General features: G+C 34.6%; 1 protein-coding gene across 1 annotated transcript in view; it reads right to left on the bottom strand.

Annotated features, from left to right (window-relative positions):
• The window catches only part of LOC130214966 (potassium/sodium hyperpolarization-activated cyclic nucleotide-gated channel 1), a 212,891-nt gene that overhangs the window by 10,310 nt on the left and 182,620 nt on the right, over window positions 1–19,961 (bottom strand). The window contains exon 7 of the mRNA XM_056446845.1: window positions 15,425–15,589. Within this exon, the coding sequence (XP_056302820.1) occupies window positions 15,425–15,589 (165 nt within the window). The remainder of the gene's footprint in view (window positions 1–15,424; window positions 15,590–19,961) is intronic.

Genomic DNA, 19,961 nt, shown 5'->3' with positions numbered 1-19,961 from the left:
TCCATCCACTCATCCATCAATTTTTTTTCCATCCATATATCCACCCACCCACCCATCCATACATTGCAGTATTCAATCCATCCATCCATCCACACATTGTTTACTCCTTCCATTCATCCACACATTGTTTATTCCATTCATACATCGATACATCCATTGTAGTATTCAATCCATCCATCCACACATTGTTTACTCCAACCATCCATCCATCCATCTATCCATCCACACATTGTTTACTTCTTCCATCCATCCATCCATCAACTTTTCCATCCATTCATCCACACATTGTTTACTCCCATCCATCCATCCATCCATCCATCCACCCACCCACACATCCGTCCAATGATCTTTAACATGTCTTAAACATTATAATGTCAAATTAACTAAATGCATTTCTTTATAATCATAAAATGTATGTTTTTACAGTATAACAAACAAATCAGTGACAGAATTCTACACATAGCTAGTTTCAAGTGTACAAGACAAAAACACAAAGCAGACAATTATTGGCACACAGTAACAGTTCATATTGCAATTGTCCTGATGGCAGATCTTTTGTATTTTGCCAAATCTCAAGACCATTTGAGACATTTGATCAGCACTCAGTTTTCAGCACAACTACAAATTCTCTTTTAATACCCTCATTGTTAAAAGCATTTAAAAAAAGAAAAGAAATGTAAGATCCACAACATTAAATTATGAGCAAGAAGACTTATGGGGAAAGAAAAGACATTCTGAACATTTCCCTAGCATTGACTTCACAGTAACCCACAGAACAGAATCTGATGGACACCCATTGTCTGAATGTGCTTCGACATTCAGCAAAACAAAATATTCCTGTTCACCTCTAAGCTTGACGGCCTCCGCTGAGACACATTACCCCCCCCCCCCCCCCTCTTTTTTCTGGGGCTGAATGTGAAGACTGGGGTTCATTCCTCTGTTTCTTTGTCACTAAAGATGCCTAATAACCTGAAGTCTGCTTCCATTCTCTAATTAATGAGTGGAGCACAGTGAGCCGTGAATGTGGCACACCATTGAGCTCAAGCACCTTGCCCAGGTGCCGCCATGACGTTCAGGCTATGGATATAAATAGGCTGTTAGAAAGCTGACCATGTTTTAACCTACTTTGCTATACCTAAAACTGTGTTTTGGGATAAATTAAATTGAAGTTAGCACCTTGTAAAACAAAAAGGTAGGGATGTAATGATACATTCTAGTCATGATTTGATACTGTATGTATGGTGATACTGAACTCATGATATGTTATTATCTCAATATTGTATGCTATAAAAAAGTTTAATATTATAATTTCTCAAATATATGGTAAAAAAACAATAATATTATTATAATATCTAGACCTACTGATGGTTAAAATGCTGCATTTTGTATAGACTTGTGCTGGTGGACTTTAATTAGATTTTAAATTAGTCCCCGTGCTCAATGCACAGGACAGACCATATAAAAATATAACTATTCATAATTCTGAAGATGAATTAATTATGCTAGAGACACATATGCCTGCACTCTGTCATGGTCTACATAGATAGATTACTTTCATCTAAAAAAATCAGTCATTTGTCATTAACAGATTTAGTCTTGCATTATATTCAACATTAGCGCCTCCTGAGGTTGCAACAAACTAAACATTATTCACATGGCATTTACATTAATTCCAACTCACATGTGACATTTGCAGCCACGAAACATCGTTATGCAATGTAATTAATACATGCAGACGGGATTTACTTTTTCTTGGATGAATTATACTTTATAAACACAGTGCTGACTCTTGAAAAAAAACAAGATCATATCATTACAATCAGGGCTTTACATTAACACCCGCCAACCCGCCAAATGCGGGTAGATGTCGGCGGTGGCGTGTAAGAAAGACACTTTCACTAGCCAATTTGGCTGGTTGAAAATAATTTTCCCAGATAATAATTCTTAAAAGCAGGGTTCGACAATTTCGATCTTAGAATTGAGAAGCAACACAACTGACAAAAATAATTGCGTTCGCAACTTCACGCGATCAAAGCAGGTGAATACCGAACGAGAGGATAAGCACTCGCGCTAACAGCTGATGTGATGCGCGTGACTGTTTATAGCGCGTGCGCGCTCCCGTTTCCTTTCGTGAAGCAACTGTGTCTAGAAACACAACTGATGCGATCGGTTCTCTTTCAAATAGACTAGACAAATGAACATGCATCCATAGTCTTGTCTCTTTCAAGAGTTCCAGATTTGACTTATTGTAAGCAGCACCAGTTGCTTTCGCTTTAACCATTCTTTTAACAGATTATTCATGGGTCTAACATTACCAGTGTGTGTGATCATCCTTTCATTATCACACAGTATGTTTTGACCTGTTTTCTTTTGCGTTAATATGGTTTAATTATGTTTTTTTACAATAACATTGCTTTAATGGGACTTTATCTCCCTATTTATGTGTAGTTAACTGGTGATCTGGGACCTTTAGCCAGGACAGATTACTGTGCATATGCTTCTGTTAAATAAAAAGTATAGTATACAGCTATATTTCACAAAAAGAGAAATGAACGAGGAGGCATGTGGAGATAATGCAAAATCTAAATCAAGTAATGTTAGCATGTCAACGTCATATTTATGTGTATAAAATATATTTTTCCAACAATAAAATTGTGGCTAGTGAAAATGGCGAGTGGCTAGTAATGTTGGAAAACTACTAGCCATAGTGGCTGGTGATCAAAAAAGTTAATGTCAAGCCCTGATTATAATGTATCGTTACACCCCTTTCAAAAAGTCATGACAGCATATTTTAGATCATTTAGCTTTAAACTGAAATCACTTAACCATGTTTTAATGTAAAGCAGTTCACATGACTTAATGTAATATAAGTTGAAATGACTTGTTAAATCAACCTAAACATTTAGGGCAACCACAAATACATTTACAGTGCATAGTCAATCTGTAAAGAGCTGAACATTTCAAACACATTTTTCAAGTTATCTCTAAAATAATTAATTGTAAGTGCAAAAAAAAAAACATTCGAAAACAATTGTTGTAGTATTATTGTTTTAATGACAATATATATTTAATTTGATTATATATTGTATATGGATCAGAGACAAAGGTGTTTCAAACAACACTTGTAAAATTCGTTGATTCATTCATTTTTCTTTGGCTTAGGGCTGTATTTTGACAATCCATGCGCAAAGTCCAAAGCGCAGGGCTCAAACGCATTAAGGGGCCTGTCAGAATACACTTTTGCTATTTTAAGGACGGAAAAATCCACTTTGCGCCGTGGCGCATGGTCTAACAGGGTTGAGCTTATTCTCTTAATGAGTTATAGGTGTGTTTTGAGAGTAAACCAATCAGAGTCTCATCTCCCATTCCCTTTAAGAGCCAGTTGCGCCGTGCCATAGCGCATTTGCTATTTACATGGCGGACTTTGTAAGTGGAAAAACTGAACACTTCACTAGAGAGAAAACAGTTAAATAGAGCATCTACAGCGCGAGAATGAGAGATGAGCCTCCTCATTATTTACTTTCACTCTCGTGGATAGAGAAACGTGTTGTACGCACAGATATCCATTAGCCTATACATAATTACTTTTGTTTGTTAAGCACAAAGATTTGTTTCAAAACTATTTCTAAATTCAGTTCTAATTTTCAGCAAATGAATAAATGAACAATAATAACGAAGTTTGGTCCAAATACATGGTTATATCCAAATACACATGCTGTGCCCCATATGGTCTAAAACCTGACAGGTGGGCAAATCTAAGCTTGTTTTTAATAAAAACAAATATAAATATGCATATAATGAATAATATTGCTAATAATGATAACATTATACAAAAGCAAATTGTTATGAATAAACTGAAAAAGCCCCCCGAGATAAAGGCATGAAAGAATGGTTTTTATATTTATGTCGGCTAGAAAATAATAATTTTTGTGTGTATGATAGGGCCCTTAGTCTCTATTTTCTATCTTAGAATGAACCATCAACTATTCTGGCACGTTTTATGCAGCGAATGTCCTTCCAGCCGCAACCCAGTGCTGGGAAACACCCATACACACTCATTCACACACTCATACACTACGGACAATTTAGTTTATTCAATTCACCTATAGCACATTTATTCAATTCACCTACAGTCTTTGTACTGTGGGGGGAACCGGAGCACCTGGAGGAAACCCACATGAACACGGGGAGAACATGCAAACTCCACACAGACATGCCTCCTTGTCCAGCCGGGACTCGAACCAGCGACCTTCTTGCTGTGAGGCGACAGTGCTCTGAGCCACCGTGCCGCCCTGCTTGTAAAATTAAAAATTAAAAATAATGACTTGCAAACATTTTTACTATTATTTAGAGAATTTTTTTACTAATAAAATGTAACAAATAAAAGTGTACAAAATATTATCAGGCATATTTAGAACAAAAAATAATTGATGACATATCACGATTATTATTTATCGATGCAGCACCTAAACACTAATCAATTGTCAAGCATATACAAAATAACTATGTTGTCTGTTTTACATAAATATATGTTACATTGAATGATGGTGGAAAATCATTTTAACTCTATATTAACATTTTAATTTCATTTAAAAATCTAATTGCATTTAGTATGCTTTGTGTATGATAAAAATCACTTTATTTGATGTCAATTTGTCTTTGACCCATATGCATAATTTAGTTTGTGTAAAAATTTTTTATTAAGATTAATATCTTATGTTGTTTATTTTATGTCATGCTAAAAATAATTAGTGTTTTGACCATAATTTGATGTAATTGTGTATTGGCCCTTTATGTTGTTATGTAGTTTGCAGTATGTCCCACCACTATATTCATACAGACAAATAAACAGAGTTTAGCAATATCATAAGCAGCAGCACTTGACTAATTACTTGACCTGATCCAAAAAAGTATGCATGCACTGTTGATTATAAAGACAGAGATATAGGATAAATGTTCAAACATGATCATAAAAATCACTTGCCTTGACTCTAACATTAGCATGCAATTTTGATTTATTATTATTGTTATTATTATTATTATTAATATTATTATTATACTTTTTAATTTAAGGGATAGTTCTACCAAAAATGAAAATTTACTCTCTCTCAAGTGGTTATAAATGTAGACAAAAGAAGATATTTTGAAGAAATCCGAAAACCTGTAACCACTGACTTCCATAGTAGAAAAAACAAATCCTATGGAAGCCAATGGTTACAGGTTTCCAGCTTTATTCAAAATAGCTTTCTTTGAGTTTAACAGAATAGAAAAAGGTGTTTTTGGTTGAACTATCCCTTTAAAAAAGGCATTAAATTGGTCTGATTTAACATTGTTTTGGAGGTCCACTGAGCGCATGCTGGCTCCTTTAAGCCTGTGGATTGTTTCAGATGTGAGGGGGAAAATCTGGATCGTCATGAGGAATTTACCTGCTGCCTACGGGTCGGCCAGGACACTCTTGAAAACGAGATGAGCTCATCTCAAGAGGGGCTCCTGGTCAAATAATTTTTAAATAAAGATAGATATACATCAATTGCACAACATCTGGTTAATGCATGGCAACTTTTGTTGTCTTTTGTTTGTCAAATTCTTTTGCTTAGGACGAGACAAGCATTTGCAGTCCAAAAAACAGAACATGGAGCACCAATCATGTCACGGTCCGTATTTTTCCCTTGTATGAGACAAGACCCCTTGTTTTAGTTGGATTAATGTCAAATTAAAAGCAATCTGGCAACTTGCGGTGGCAAATCAAGTACAAGCCTGTTCTCCACATGAAAGGACAATGCACGTCTTGGCTTTGTTTACACCCCCATCTCACAATCGACTGAGATTGGTGTAAATAAAATAATAGTTTTCTAGATTTTAGATGGCATAATGCATGCTGCCGTTTTTGGGGTTTTATGTAATCGAATTAGATTTTTTTTGGCCTGATCAGATAGATTTTTATTTGTTTATCGACTATTTGTGACGTGCATGTCACAATGGTGTGGGCATATTGATCCAATCCAATCCAAACGTTTAGTGCAAGGCAAGTCAATAGCAACGTGCCAGAATTTAGCAAACGGACTGTCAAATAAAAGAAGTGAACTAAATGAAAAGTTCAAAAAGAATATTAGGGCCCTATGATGTTTATGGAATTTAGTTGTAAAAATGGAATTTGCCACATTTTGGATGAATAAATCGTTAGTCATCAAATAATGATGTGGACTAGTGACTGTGAATGTTCAACTGCTAAAAGTCTGTGTGAATGTGTGAAATCCAGACAAAAGTCTGGACTACTTGATGCAGTTATTACAGAAATATATCACCTTTGTCTAGTAAAATGTACTGCTTTCAATATTGATAACAATAATATTAATTATTTAAGAAGCAATTTTACAACTGTTTTAATTTAATTGTATTTGTTTTTATTTTTGTAATAGAATTTAATTTGATAATTTTAACATGAAATCAACAGAATTTAAGAAAACAACAACAACAAAATATTATTTTATTGGGTTGTTGAAAATTTATTGGAGTGTTGATTCTTACTAAAAAGTTGAATCTAAATGTACTAGGGATGCACCAAATTGAAAATTCTAGGCCAAAGGCAATTGGCTGAAAACTGAAACTGAAAAATGCTTTGTAATAATTTTTTATTATTTTATTAAACAGTTGAACTCAACTTACTATCAATAAAATACTGATAACATTTTTTTTATTGACAGCGAACAGGTCGAGAGGCATTATATTATCAGTGTTGTCATGACAGCAGACTATCACTATCAAAAACAGCAAGAACAAGTATTCTGTATGCATATTATTTGAGTGCACTTTGCTTATCTGATTATCATGTACAATTCATAACACAGTGCTTTCCGTGTCCGGTGTGAAAGCCACTTCAGAAAGTGCAGTGGCTATGGATGGAGAGAGAGTGAAACCAGGGTGCTGAACACTGCTGGGCAGTGCATGAGACAGCAAAACCTTTTTTTGGCTCATTTTCAGCCATTTATTTCAACCCAGATTCATTGGAAATATGTGCCCAGGACTACATTTTTAAGAACTGAGAAATATGTACCCTGCCCTAAGTGTGCTTGCAGTTTTCATTTTCACAAATCCACTAGAGGCCACCGTGTACACTTTTGACAATCTCAAATATGTTACTATACATTACTCAAATACGTTCTCTCAAGTGTGCCATTTTCCACAAATCTACTAGAGGCCGTTGTGTGCACTTTTGACAATCTCAAAAACATTACTATATGTTACTCAAATACGGTATCTCAAACGTGCCATTTCCCACAAATTGACTAGAGGCCGCCGTGTACATTTTTGTCAATCTTAAATACGTTACTATACGTTACTTAAATACGTTATCTCAAACATGCCATTTTACATAAATACACCAGAGGCCGCTGTGTACATTTCTGCCCGTGTCAATGTCCTACTCCTGCATCCATGAGAAAAATCATTCGCCTCATCGTCATGCAAAATATTTCAGCGTGGTATCAACTGACCCACCCTTCTACTTCCCTAAATCCAACCGATAGTGTTTCAAAGGCAATCTAGAAGAGAAAAAACATTGTGGACGCGTCCATCTACCATGACCTCACATTGTTTTAGGTTTCGCTTTACTTGCTTTTTGGAATCATCTTGTGCTAGACTCTAACCCCAGTCCCACTCCACTCTGCACTCCAAGTCTGACGCCATTTGCCATAGTGTTCGTTTTAAACACGAACTGCAGCCATTTGTACCTGCGAGCACATATTTCTCAGTTCTCAAAATTGTAGCCCTGGGCACATTTTTTTCAATAAGCCTGTGTTGCATGTTTTTCTTTCATCCAAAAACGAACAAACAAAAAATTATTTCAGCTGATAATATTCGGCATCAAAAAATTTGGTGCATCCCTAAAATTAGTCTAGAGTCTAGAAAAAAATTATAATCAAAATAAGTAATGTAAAATTTATTTATAGGGCCCTACTGTGTCTAAAATTACCTTTAAAAAAAAAAAAAATATATATATATATATAGATCTGGATGAAGGCAAGCTGGTACTAAATTTAATTCTCAATGATGGTGTAATGGAATCTAAAAAGGGATCTGTTTTATATTTCTTGCATCGTGCATGCACTCAGGCTGTGGAAGTATGCAGGGCTTCATGCTATATTGGATTACATCATAACAGTTCCATATGCTTAAAAGATCAATTATTTAAATCACTTTTTTTATTTAATTTTCAATGAAACACTTAAAATAAAGACAATTTAAAACAAACAAAAAAACAAAAACTAAATTCTGAAAAGTTTTAATGGAAGTAAACTAATTTGTAAAACAATGAAACTGATTCATAGGGCCCTAATAAGTCTGAATATAAGACTTATTATTATTATTATTTAAATGTACTGTAGGTCTTGATGCAGGCAAGCAGGTGCTAAATTGTATCGATCCCAATGAAAGTATAATGGAACATAAAAAGGGATCTGTTTTAAATATGTCTTGCATGGTGTGCATGCACTCAGGTTGTGGAAGTATGCAGGGCTTCATGCTATATTAGTGTACATCATAACCATTTCATATGCTTAAAGGAGAAACATTTACTTTGCGTTTTCAGGTCACATCTTAAATTATCTTCCGGTTTTATCTTATGAACTGCAAAAAATCCAAAAGTGCAAAAGAGAAAAAAAAACAAGACAACTTTTATATTGACACTGAAAAAACCTAAACATACCAGTTAATTAACAGTTTAACGCATGCTGTGATTCATTGATGCTTATTTATGTTTGGAGTTGCATTATGGGATTTTAATCTCATCTTTGACGTCTTTTAATGTTGAAAATTTAACTCTACCACTTTAACGCTCATTTTTAGTAGTCTCAAAACAAGGTACAGTATAAGAATTGTTATTATGGCAGCTCATTATCTGGTTTTTGCACTATAATTTACTTTAGAATTATATTACGATGTAATTTCAAAGTACCAAGCCGCTTTTTCTAACATCAAAAGTGTTCACAGGAGAGATCAAGGTCCCAAAATGCAACTTATGTATCACAAAACAAAGGAAACTGTTAATTAACACATGGATGAACTGTATTAATCATATAAACCCCAATTAAAACACTGTTGGTATTTCATTTAGAGCAATGCTTTGATGTGACCACTGAATTTAAGATGCATTTGTGCTTCACTTGAAAATCCTGTCTGTCCCGAACTAACCAGTGTTACTGAACTAAAAATTCATGGAAATGTCATGTGAAAAGTAACAAGTCTCATGCTTTATACCGATATTTAAACCAGAGAATAAGTCAAAAAAGGGGCGACAAACCCACTGAATGTTGCAGAACATCAAACCGATGCTCCACGAATGTTCAGAATGCATTAGAGCTCACATTTGAATTACACACAATTCAAATTGAAGATGACGGTGGCCTGTGTTTCAAGTATATCACAGAACCTGATGGGGCTTAAGACAGCTGTAATAAAATCCCTTTTTTATTTTCCATTGTTCCTTTGAAACTGCTTGAAAGAGAAATCCTTCTTTTCAACATTTCTCTGAAGAAACTGGGAGTGATGATGGATTGTGTTTCGTGGGGAAATGTGGAACTGGTTTTATTATAAAATGACACACTGAGACTAGTTATAGTCTCGTAGTTATTAATTTCTATATTTAATCTTACAGTAAATAATGCTAATTTTAGCATTTTTATGGTAGACTTCAATACAGAAGTATTGTGAAACATGAGGTGGGAGTTGCTGATTTTCTTTCTGATGTTTATTTAATGAATGCTGATGTGATTCATGTAGATTTTGTATAAATTAACTACCAAAAAGAAAAAAAAACTGAACAAACACACATTTGTTTTAGACGTTTCGTGAAAGGAAGTGTTTAGATACATTTAGTAACACTTTACAATAAGGTGTATGCTTTTTTTTTTTTTTACATTAGTTTACGCATTGGGTGTCAGGAACAACATTTTTTTTTTTACCATTAATTATTATAGATTTATGAACATGGAATAACATGTTATTTCATACTGTACACTACACATTAAAGAATATAATACATAACAAAAAAAATTATAATAATTCAGTGTTATATATGCCAGTATTATATATATATATATATATATATATATATATATATGTATATATATATATATATATATATATATATATATATATATATATATATATATATATATATATATATATATATATATATATATATACACACACACTTCTATTATAATAGCCTGTAAAGAAATGGAAAATATATAAATAAAAATGATTAAAAATATCTAACATTTATGTTTTCATATGTGCATGTGTGTGCATATATATGTGTGTGTGTATTAGGGCTGCAAAATATTGGAAAAGTCTGACTTTGTTTTACTGCGATATATATTGTGATATGAATATAATCTCACTAGATGATTTGAATGGCTCTATTTGGAAAGGTTTCATTAAATAGATCAACTGGGGGTGATCGTTTTTTTTTATGCAGTGCATCTTCATAAAATAAAATAAATTACAAGCAAATATAAATATGACAAAGCAAAAAAAAAGTTAAATAATCAGTGCTTTTTGGTTTTCTGTGGCATCTAGCAGTATTCAAATATTAAAACTGTAACAATCAGATGTAAATAACAGGGTCATCATTGTATAAATAAATAAATAAATAAATAAATAAATTTAAATCTAATCCTGCAATGTGACTATTGCGGACACACACGTTGTGATACCGATGCTCAAACAATATATTGTGCAGACCTAGTGTGTATATATAATATAATTTGCCATTGTAATATACTGTAATATTTTAAATAATACACTGAGTATGCTTACGGGAAAATACTATTTTCTTTGTTTTTCACTTTTTTTTTTCTTTCAAATGTCATATATAATTAAATATTTGTTTTCAACTTTCAAGAGATTTAATATCCACTGCATCTGGAAAGCATTCACAGTACATTTTATTCTGCTTCGTATGTTACAACCTTATCCCAAAATTGATTAAATTCATTATTTTCATGAAAATTCTATAAGCAAAACCTCAAAATGTGAAAGAAGTCAATTTGAAATGGTTCTATGAATACTTTTCAAATGTATTAGTATGTACTGTACAAATAAAAAAAGATACCTTTGTTAATTTCGTTTACCAGAAAAAGATAATTTTTAAACTATATACACTACCTGACAAAAGTCTTGTCGCCTATCCAAGTTTTACAAAGAGCAAATAATAACTTGACTTCTAGTTGATCATTTGGTATCAAAAGATGCTTATATGAATGGTCTCTAGATTACGCTTATTTTACCAACATAAGATATGATCATGCCTTGATTTTTAATTATTTAATAAGGACAGTAAGGTCTGACTTTGCTTAGACAAAAGTCTTGTCGCTTAACAGAAATAATATAAAGTATAGAATATAAAGTCATGGTGCAGTGGAAAAAGAATGAATATTGTGTATGACTCCCATGAGCTTGGAGGACTGCATCCATACATCTCTGCAATGACTCAGTTAACTTATTAATGAAGTCATCTGGAATGGCAAAGAAAGTGTTCTTGCAAGACTCCCAGAGTTCCTCAAGATTCTTTGGATTCATCTTCAATGCCGCCTCCTTCATCTTACCCCGGACATGCTCAATAAAGTTCATGTCTGCTGACTGGGCTGGCCAATCCTGGAGCACTTTGACCTCCTTTGCTTTCAGAAACTTTGATATGGATGCTGAAGTATGAGGAGCGCTATCCTGCTGAAGAATGTGCTGTGGTTTGTAATGTAATGGGCAGCACAAATGTCTTGATACCTCAGGCTGTTGGTGTTGCCATTCACTCTGCAGATTTCTCACACGTCCCCATACTGAATGTAACTCCAAACCATGATTTTTCCTTCACCATACTTGACTGATTTTTGTGAGAATCTTGGGTCCATGCGGGTTCCAATAGGTCACATGCAGTATTTGTGATGATTGGGATGCAGTTCAACAGATGATTCATCTGAAAAATCTACCTTCTTCAACTTTTCCAAATGATCAAATAGAAGTCAAGCTATTATTTGTTGCTCTTCCAACTGGGATCGACAACAAGACTTTTGTCAGGTAGTGTACTGTGGATATTAAAAAAGCTTACAAAAGCAAAACACACCAAGTCTACTACTACTAAAGTACTAAATCATAGAGTCAAAGATAATAGTAATAATATAAAAAATAAAATCTAAAATAAATTAAATTACAGGCTAAGAATTACTCAGTTATAATAAAATAACTGGTTCATGACACTTAATGCATTAACTAATTTAAAAAAAGGTGTCCTTATTATAAAGTATGCCAAAACATGCTATAAATTGAATCAAAAAGACTGTTAAAATAGTGATTAATTATTATGATGATGATTTCTGTGCTTTGAGGGAAAAAATATGTAAAGAAACAGAAGAGTGTAAAACTTTGAAATGAGCAGGGGCTCCGCTAACATGTGAAGAACTGCTCCTGACAGCTAATCATTGAAGCCCTTGCCCTTCAGTGCAGCAGTAGGGGTTGCTCTGCTGCTGCCTGGGTCAAGGGACAAGACGGGACGGGGTGCTGCTCATACCCAGGTGTGCGGGTGGGGGAGTGGAGCGGAGGCTCATGCTGGTGAGGGTTTGCCTCCGTCCACCCTCCATGCGTCCGTTTGGGGATGACATTGAACCAAAGCCAGCAGGGCGAGCGGCCCCGGGCACGCACGACTACATGCTTACTGACAGACCACTCACTTCAATTACATTTAGCTGACTTCTCACAGTTTGTCATGGCTTTAATCCATACCAGACTTTTGGAGAAAGAAAAGAAGAAGATGAAAAAAAAGTAGCATATACCGGCATGGTCAAAATTATTGGCGCCCTTGGTAAATTTGAGCTAAGAATGCTCTGAAAAAATAAATTGTATTGTTGATTATTTTTTTAAATATTATGTTCAAAAAACTGTTATGAAATGTTTTTTTTTCTCCAAAAAACATTGACTAAATTTATTGGTACCCTTTTACTCAATACTTTTTGCAACCTCCATTCGTCCAGTAACAGCTACAGAAGTCAACATTCAAAGTGAATCAAAAATGTTTTGGTTAGAGGTTAGAGGAAACCTAGAAAGAGACTGAACACCCCCACACACTCTTGGACCACTCGGATCTTCAGCTGTATTTTGTGGTAGCTGAGTTGCTATTTAGCGCTGCTAAATTTTGTATTTTTTTTGGCTCAATCATAGGGGAACCAATTTACTGTAAGTGCTTAAAGTTAAAGATATAGGTGCTATGTACCACTTCAAATGGTTCTCCTACAATTACAAGCCAAATAAATGTTTGTAAAATAAAATAGATTTGGCACAATTGTTTTTTAGAGCAGTGTTTTTCAACCACGTTCCTGGAGGACCACCAGTTTTACACATTTTCAACGTCTCCTTAACCAAACCAACACAATCTCACGGCAATTCGTAACTTTTTGATTTAGAGGCTAATTCGCACGAAGTCGTACGATCTAATTCGTACAATTTAGTATGATTTGCTCATCCCTCCAATGGCGATTGGGTTTAGGGGTGGGGTTAGGTGCCACGCCTCCTTTTTAAAATCGTACGATTTCGTACGACTGAATTCGTATGAATTAGCCACTAAACTGACAAAATGTAAAATATTTTACGTTTTCTCGTGAGATCAGGCTGACCAAACACACCTGATTCAGATCATCAGCTCATTAGCAGAGACTGAAAGGTGTGACAGACTAAGGAGACATCCAAAACATGCAGTGCTGATGATCCTCCAGGAACGTGGTTGAGAAACATATAAATATTTTTTCTTACTGAATTTCTCTAGATCCTACAGGTTCTCTGGTCTGTATTGGTGTTCTTTACACTTCGGTTCAGCCATTTTCTATAGCGTTCTTGACCCCAAGAATCTGGCAGTTTCTAATTTCTGACACTTCTTCTTCAGTTTTTTCACTTAAATTGCCACACTGTTCATCGCGACAATACAAACACAAATCTTTCAGCTAGATTCACAACATCTTCATTTTATTGGAACTTCTTGACCCTTGGCTTAATGGTGGAAATGGACATTTTCAAAGCTTTACTTCTTTTCTTACAGCTATCTTTACGGATGCTCCAATCGATCGGCCGAAGATCAGTATTGGCCGATAATCACAATTAATGACTTGATTGACACCTGCTGATCTCATGAACCGATTACAGGTGTTTGATTAGGAGTTTTTAAGCAGAGAAAGACACACGTGCACTCCCATATATTATACATAGCCTACAGCAGCCACAACACGTGAGGAGGTAAATGATGTGTGGAGCCGTGAACGATCAATTCACTCGCATCACAACAGCTAAAATATATACAGATACGGTGTGACATCTGTTTATACAGTCTATTGGCGTGAGCGGAGTGATTTTTCGTCATTTTTCATACAAATTTTTATATCTGTTATGTTATTTTCTGTAAAGCTGCTTCTGGCCATAATATGTTTACACCTAAATGTTAAAAATAAATGTGTTTACGAGATCAACATCTTTAATTTATCCATTAGGTAAGGCAAGATCTCCACTTAAGTATCATACATAGAGGCAAAGCGTGCTAAATGCATTATAAAGCTTGAAGCATTAGAATTGGTACTGTGTATCGGCCGATCACCATGACAAGGAATCGGTATTCGGTATCGGCTGTAAAAATCCTGATCAGAGCATCCCTAGCTATATTCTGTTTGGTGAATATTATATTTGCTGAATAAGGACTCTTTGCTTTTACTTAATCAATTAAAATAAAATAAAATAAATTGTCATATTTATACTTGGGACTTAAAAAACTTAAAAAAAAAATAACATTAACTTAAAAAAAAGATATTTTACTTAAAATAATTTCTGAGGTGCCAATAATTTTGCCCACTGTGTATTGCAGAAAAAAACTGTAAAAAGCATTAGTTACTTTACTTAAAGTGAGTAAACCTGCTGCCTTAAGGGTGACAAGTTGACTTTACTTAAAAAGTGAGTAAACCTATTGTAACTTGGAACTGTTAAGTTGACTAAACTTCAGTTCAAGTTGACTAAAGTTCATTTACTTAATAATTTTAAGAAAACAGGTTTACTTAGCTTTTTTAAGTAAAGTCAACTAATCACTTTAAGAGCAACAGGTTTACTCTGTAAAGGTACAGTCAACTAACTGCTTTTTACAATGCACCCATCAATTGTTGTGATTTTTTTTTTTTAATAAAAGATAAAAAGGATAAACAAAGTAGTTATTTTTTCACAGCAATCTTTGCTCAGATTTACCAAGGGTGCTAATAGTTTTGACCATCACTGTATACACTTCATGCAACACAATGGTAGATGATTGCGGTGCGATGAAGGAAAGGACAAATATGCAACAAACACACAAGAAGTTCAGGCATTAGATTGAAAGAAAAGGCGGGGGACGGGGTTCTGGTCTTACCGATGCGGTCCAAGCGGTCAATAGCCACAGTCTCGAAAGCGCGTCGCATCATGGGATACTCCTCCAGCACTTCATTGAAATGGTCGACAGAAAGAGAGAAAAGTCGACAGTAGGTATCCGCACGGACGCTAGCTGTACGACGTCCTTTCGTCAGCAGACAGATCTCTGTGAGAAACAGATGAATAAAAAACAAATATTCACAAGGAGGAAAGATTAGCACATTAGCATAGCATGAGAATGAGAATTCACATGACGATTTAATATTCAACAGATGAACTTTTCATACATATTAGATACTTTGAGAGCTGTACGATGTCCTTTCGTCAGCAGACAGATTTCTGTGAGAAACCGATGAATGAAACGCATATTACTATGTTTTATATAAGAGAGGTCACCCGCTGGACAAGAAGTATAGCACATTAGCATAGCATGAGAATGAGAATTCACATGACGATTTAATATTCGACAGATGCACTTTTCATACACATTAGATAATTTGAGAATATAAAAATAATAAAAATACCCTTACTTGATGGTATCGTCAACGCTTTTCATGTTTAGGTCATGTGGCTAATGTTTTTAGCATTTAGCTTGTATTGAAGCTCTGATGCTGGTCATGTCATAAGGAATGAAGTGAGTGCTATAAGTACCAAGAAATACAAGTACTACTATACTACTACTACTACTACTACAACAGTTATTATTATTATTATTGTTATTATTTTTATTATTATTATAACATATTTTACTTCAGCTGTTTCCAGTTAGTACATTCTAATGCTATTTAGAGTATGTAGAGCTTTGTATTGTATTACAGACCTACACAACTAAACTGCACTTCATCAGTGGTTTGGAATTGAACTTCTCTCACAGAATACTCTGAGACACCAAGCGATTTATAATGAACCATGCTGTCAATATGGAGTCGTCACTGACAGAGTAATCTTGTCCACAATTTAGCCTAATCTGTCCTGAGGGGGAAAAAAATGGGCCTGTCGTTCACCTTCAGAAACTTCTATATGTAATTTCCCCTAGCTAGAGCTGGAGTAAATAGCATACGACTACTGAACGTGGAATACATTTGCTGTAAACGCAGGACTGCTCATCCTGTGCTTCGAAAATGACAGATTTTTAGCATTATTCACAGAGTCTACAGATGATACCCTTGACATTTTGTCCTGCTGTGGAAAAAGTGTGTGTAGCCCGCGGGACACGTGAACAACACTCTCCAGCTGGGATTGGGAACAAGGTGTTGGAGGATTTTAATAGGAAAGAGCCGTCACTTTTTACGTCATGTGGTGCAGTGTAACGGCGAGGATGGCAAAAGTACTTTGCACATGCTTTTTTGTTTCTAATTGCTTCATTAGCTTTAAATGTCAATGTAATGCTCATTTTCACAGCCCAATAAAAGTCAAGACAGATGGAGAGAATTCAAAAGCAACATGATGATGTGTCATCCGCTTATAATTGTCATATTATTAATTATGCTCCAATCTTGATTTTTGTAATGCCTAATTCTTATTTCATTTTTTAATGTTGTTTTAAAGTAAATAAAAAGGAAACAAGTTTTGCATTTGCTTCACCTAGGGTTGAATGTTTTGCAGTGATTTAAAGGGGCTATAAAATTCTCTAAGAAACGTATTTATAGGTCAATTTCCAACCCTAGGAACTAGCCTTACTATGATATGGTTGGTTTTGTTACACTTTAACAAAGATTAATTGTGTTTAATTGCTTATACATGTATGACTACACTACCTGACAAAAGTCTTGTCACCTATCCAAGTCACCTATACAACTTGACTTCTAGTTGATCATTTGGTATCAGAAGTGGCTTATATGAAATGCAAAGAGCTCTGGATTATGCTTATTTTACCAAAATAAAATATGATCATGCCTTGATTTTTAATTATTTCATTAGGACAGTAAAGTCTGACTTTGATAGACAAAAGGCTTGTCACTTAACGGAAATAATGTACAGTATAAATTCATGGTGCAGTGGAAAAAGAATGAATATTGTGTATGACTCCCATGAGCTTGGATGACTGCATCCATACATCTCAGTTTATTAACTTTATTAATAGTCATCTGGAATGGCAAACAAAGTGTTCTTGCAGGACTCCCAGAGTTCATCAAGATTCTTTGGCTTTATCTTCAATGCCGCCTCCTTAATCTTACCTCAGACATGCTCAATAAAGTTCATGTCTGGTGACTGGGCTGGCCAATCCTGGAGCACATTGACCTTCTTGGCTTTCAGGAACTTTGATGTGGCTGAAGTATTAGAAGGAACGCTATCCTGCTGAAGAATTTGCCCTCTCCTGTTGTTTGTAATGTAATGGGCAGCACAAATGTCTTGATACCTCAGGCTGTTGATGTTGCCATCCATTCTGCAGATTTCTCGCATGCCCCCATACTGAATGTAACCCCAAACCATGATTTTTCCTTCACCAAACTTGACTGATTTCTGAGAGAATCTTGGGTCCATGTGGGTTCCAATAGGCCTTCTGCAGTATTTGCGATGATTGGGATGCAACGCGATTCATCAGAAGAATCTCCCTTCTGCCACGTTTACAATTGATCAACTAGAAGTCAAGTTATTATTTGTTGCTCTTACAACTGGGATCGACAACAATACTTTTGTCAGATAGTGTATATTTTTTACATTAGATTATTGAGTTTATGAACCTTAACATTAAAACCGTGAAACCCTGTTTATTTCATTTTTTTATCTTTGTTTTAATGGTTTTATCTTTGCATTAATTTATTTGACAATTTCATAATTGATAATTTATTTATTTGGTAATTTTTGTATTTAATCAGATGCACTTGCCGACAAACTCACCCCCATCAATAGCTTTGTTTCCATCCAATAGTGTGAATTAACTTTATGCACAAAACTGGATTATTGCATAAAAGACATGCGAATAAAGCATCGTTTCCATCCAACCAGTCAAATCGAAAAAAATAATCTCTTCCTGATTAACTGGCGCCAAATATCAACAGTAAAAACAGATATTTGCTCAATTGCTTTTCTTCACTTCATAAATGAAGACAATCCTGACACGCAGTGAACCCGCGGTGGCATTTGAAGGCGTGAGATGCGGAGCACAGATGCTCTTGGTTTTGGAGGTCACTAATAATAGTATAACACTTATACTGAGATGGTTAAGGCATTTTAGAATGACCAAAACAACGTTTCAGATGTTTTACAGTGTGCTCAGCCTGCTGGTTTGTTTATTCACACACATTTTTATCATCACATGATCTCTTATAACAAAATCACATTACCTTTTTTAATGCGCATACTGGAATTTGTTTGGGAAAAGGGTTTTCATCATAGTTTATGCTCACTTTTCTTATCGAATAAAAAGCTTATCCTACTCCTAGTTATTCGCATACGTTTTTTATGCGCATTTTCAAAATTTATGCTCATCTTGGCTTTTCCATACATAGCTAATGTAAAATTATGAATTCTTTCAAAATAGTTAAACAAATCATGCGAAATAACGTACTTATTGCAATATATATTGCAGTACACCAACATATTGCAATGTCAGTTTTTTTCCAAAATTGTGCAGCCTTATTACACACACACACACGCACACTGCATGATTTACTTATAAACATTTATATTCAGCCTTATTCAAACTTATATGTTTGTTGCCTCATTACAAACATACACGTGTCTGTCTCCTTATTACAAACGTACATGTGGAAATTTCACAATATAGGCATTAAATTAACAAAAGATATGGGAATGTGAAAAGGTGTGTGAGTTTTGTGAAGAAACTTCTACAATGTTATCTGAAATTATAGGAAAAGATATACCAGTGCAACCAGTAGTGCTACCTTCAAATGATGATTCCAGTTTGGGTTTGACGGAGCGACAAAGAAAGGTCTAGTTAGCAGGATTAACATCTGCAATAAAGATAATTGCGCAAAGATGGCTCCTTCTGCATTCCTTATTTATTAGGCAATGGCTATATCAGTTTTATGATATAGTATTGTTAGAACTTTTAACAGCCAGAATAAATGAAGCTAGAGCCTCAACTATTGATGTGTGGAAAACTGGCAGAAAGACTCATGGATAATAAAGGTTGAGGAGTGGATCTTGTTTTGTTTATTGAAAGAAAATTGTAAAGATGCTGTGAACCACTCACATGTAAAATCAATAAAAACTTAATCACAAATTAACAAAAGATGCATTTATATAGACCTTATGGTCTATTAGGTTAATTAGGCAAGCTAGGGTAATTGGGCAAATCATTCTATAATGATTATTTGTTCTGTCAACACATTAAAAAATCAATATTGCTTAAGGGGGCAAATACTATTGACTTTAAAATAGTTTTTAAAAATTTGAAAACTACTTTTATTCCAGCCGAAATAAAACAAATAAGACTTTCTCCAAAAGAAAAAATATTATAGCAAATACTGTGAAAAATTCCTTGCTCTGTTAAACATTATTTGGGAAATATTTGAAAAAGAAAAAATAATCACAGGAGGGCTAATCATTTTGACTTCAGCTGTAGTTATTAT

Source organism: Danio aesculapii, chromosome 21, assembly GCF_903798145.1.
Source record: "Danio aesculapii chromosome 21, fDanAes4.1, whole genome shotgun sequence".
Taxonomy (NCBI): domain Eukaryota; kingdom Metazoa; phylum Chordata; class Actinopteri; order Cypriniformes; family Danionidae; genus Danio; species Danio aesculapii.
The sequence above is the reverse complement of the archived record's forward strand: the minus strand, read 5'-3'. Positions and strand labels throughout refer to the sequence as shown.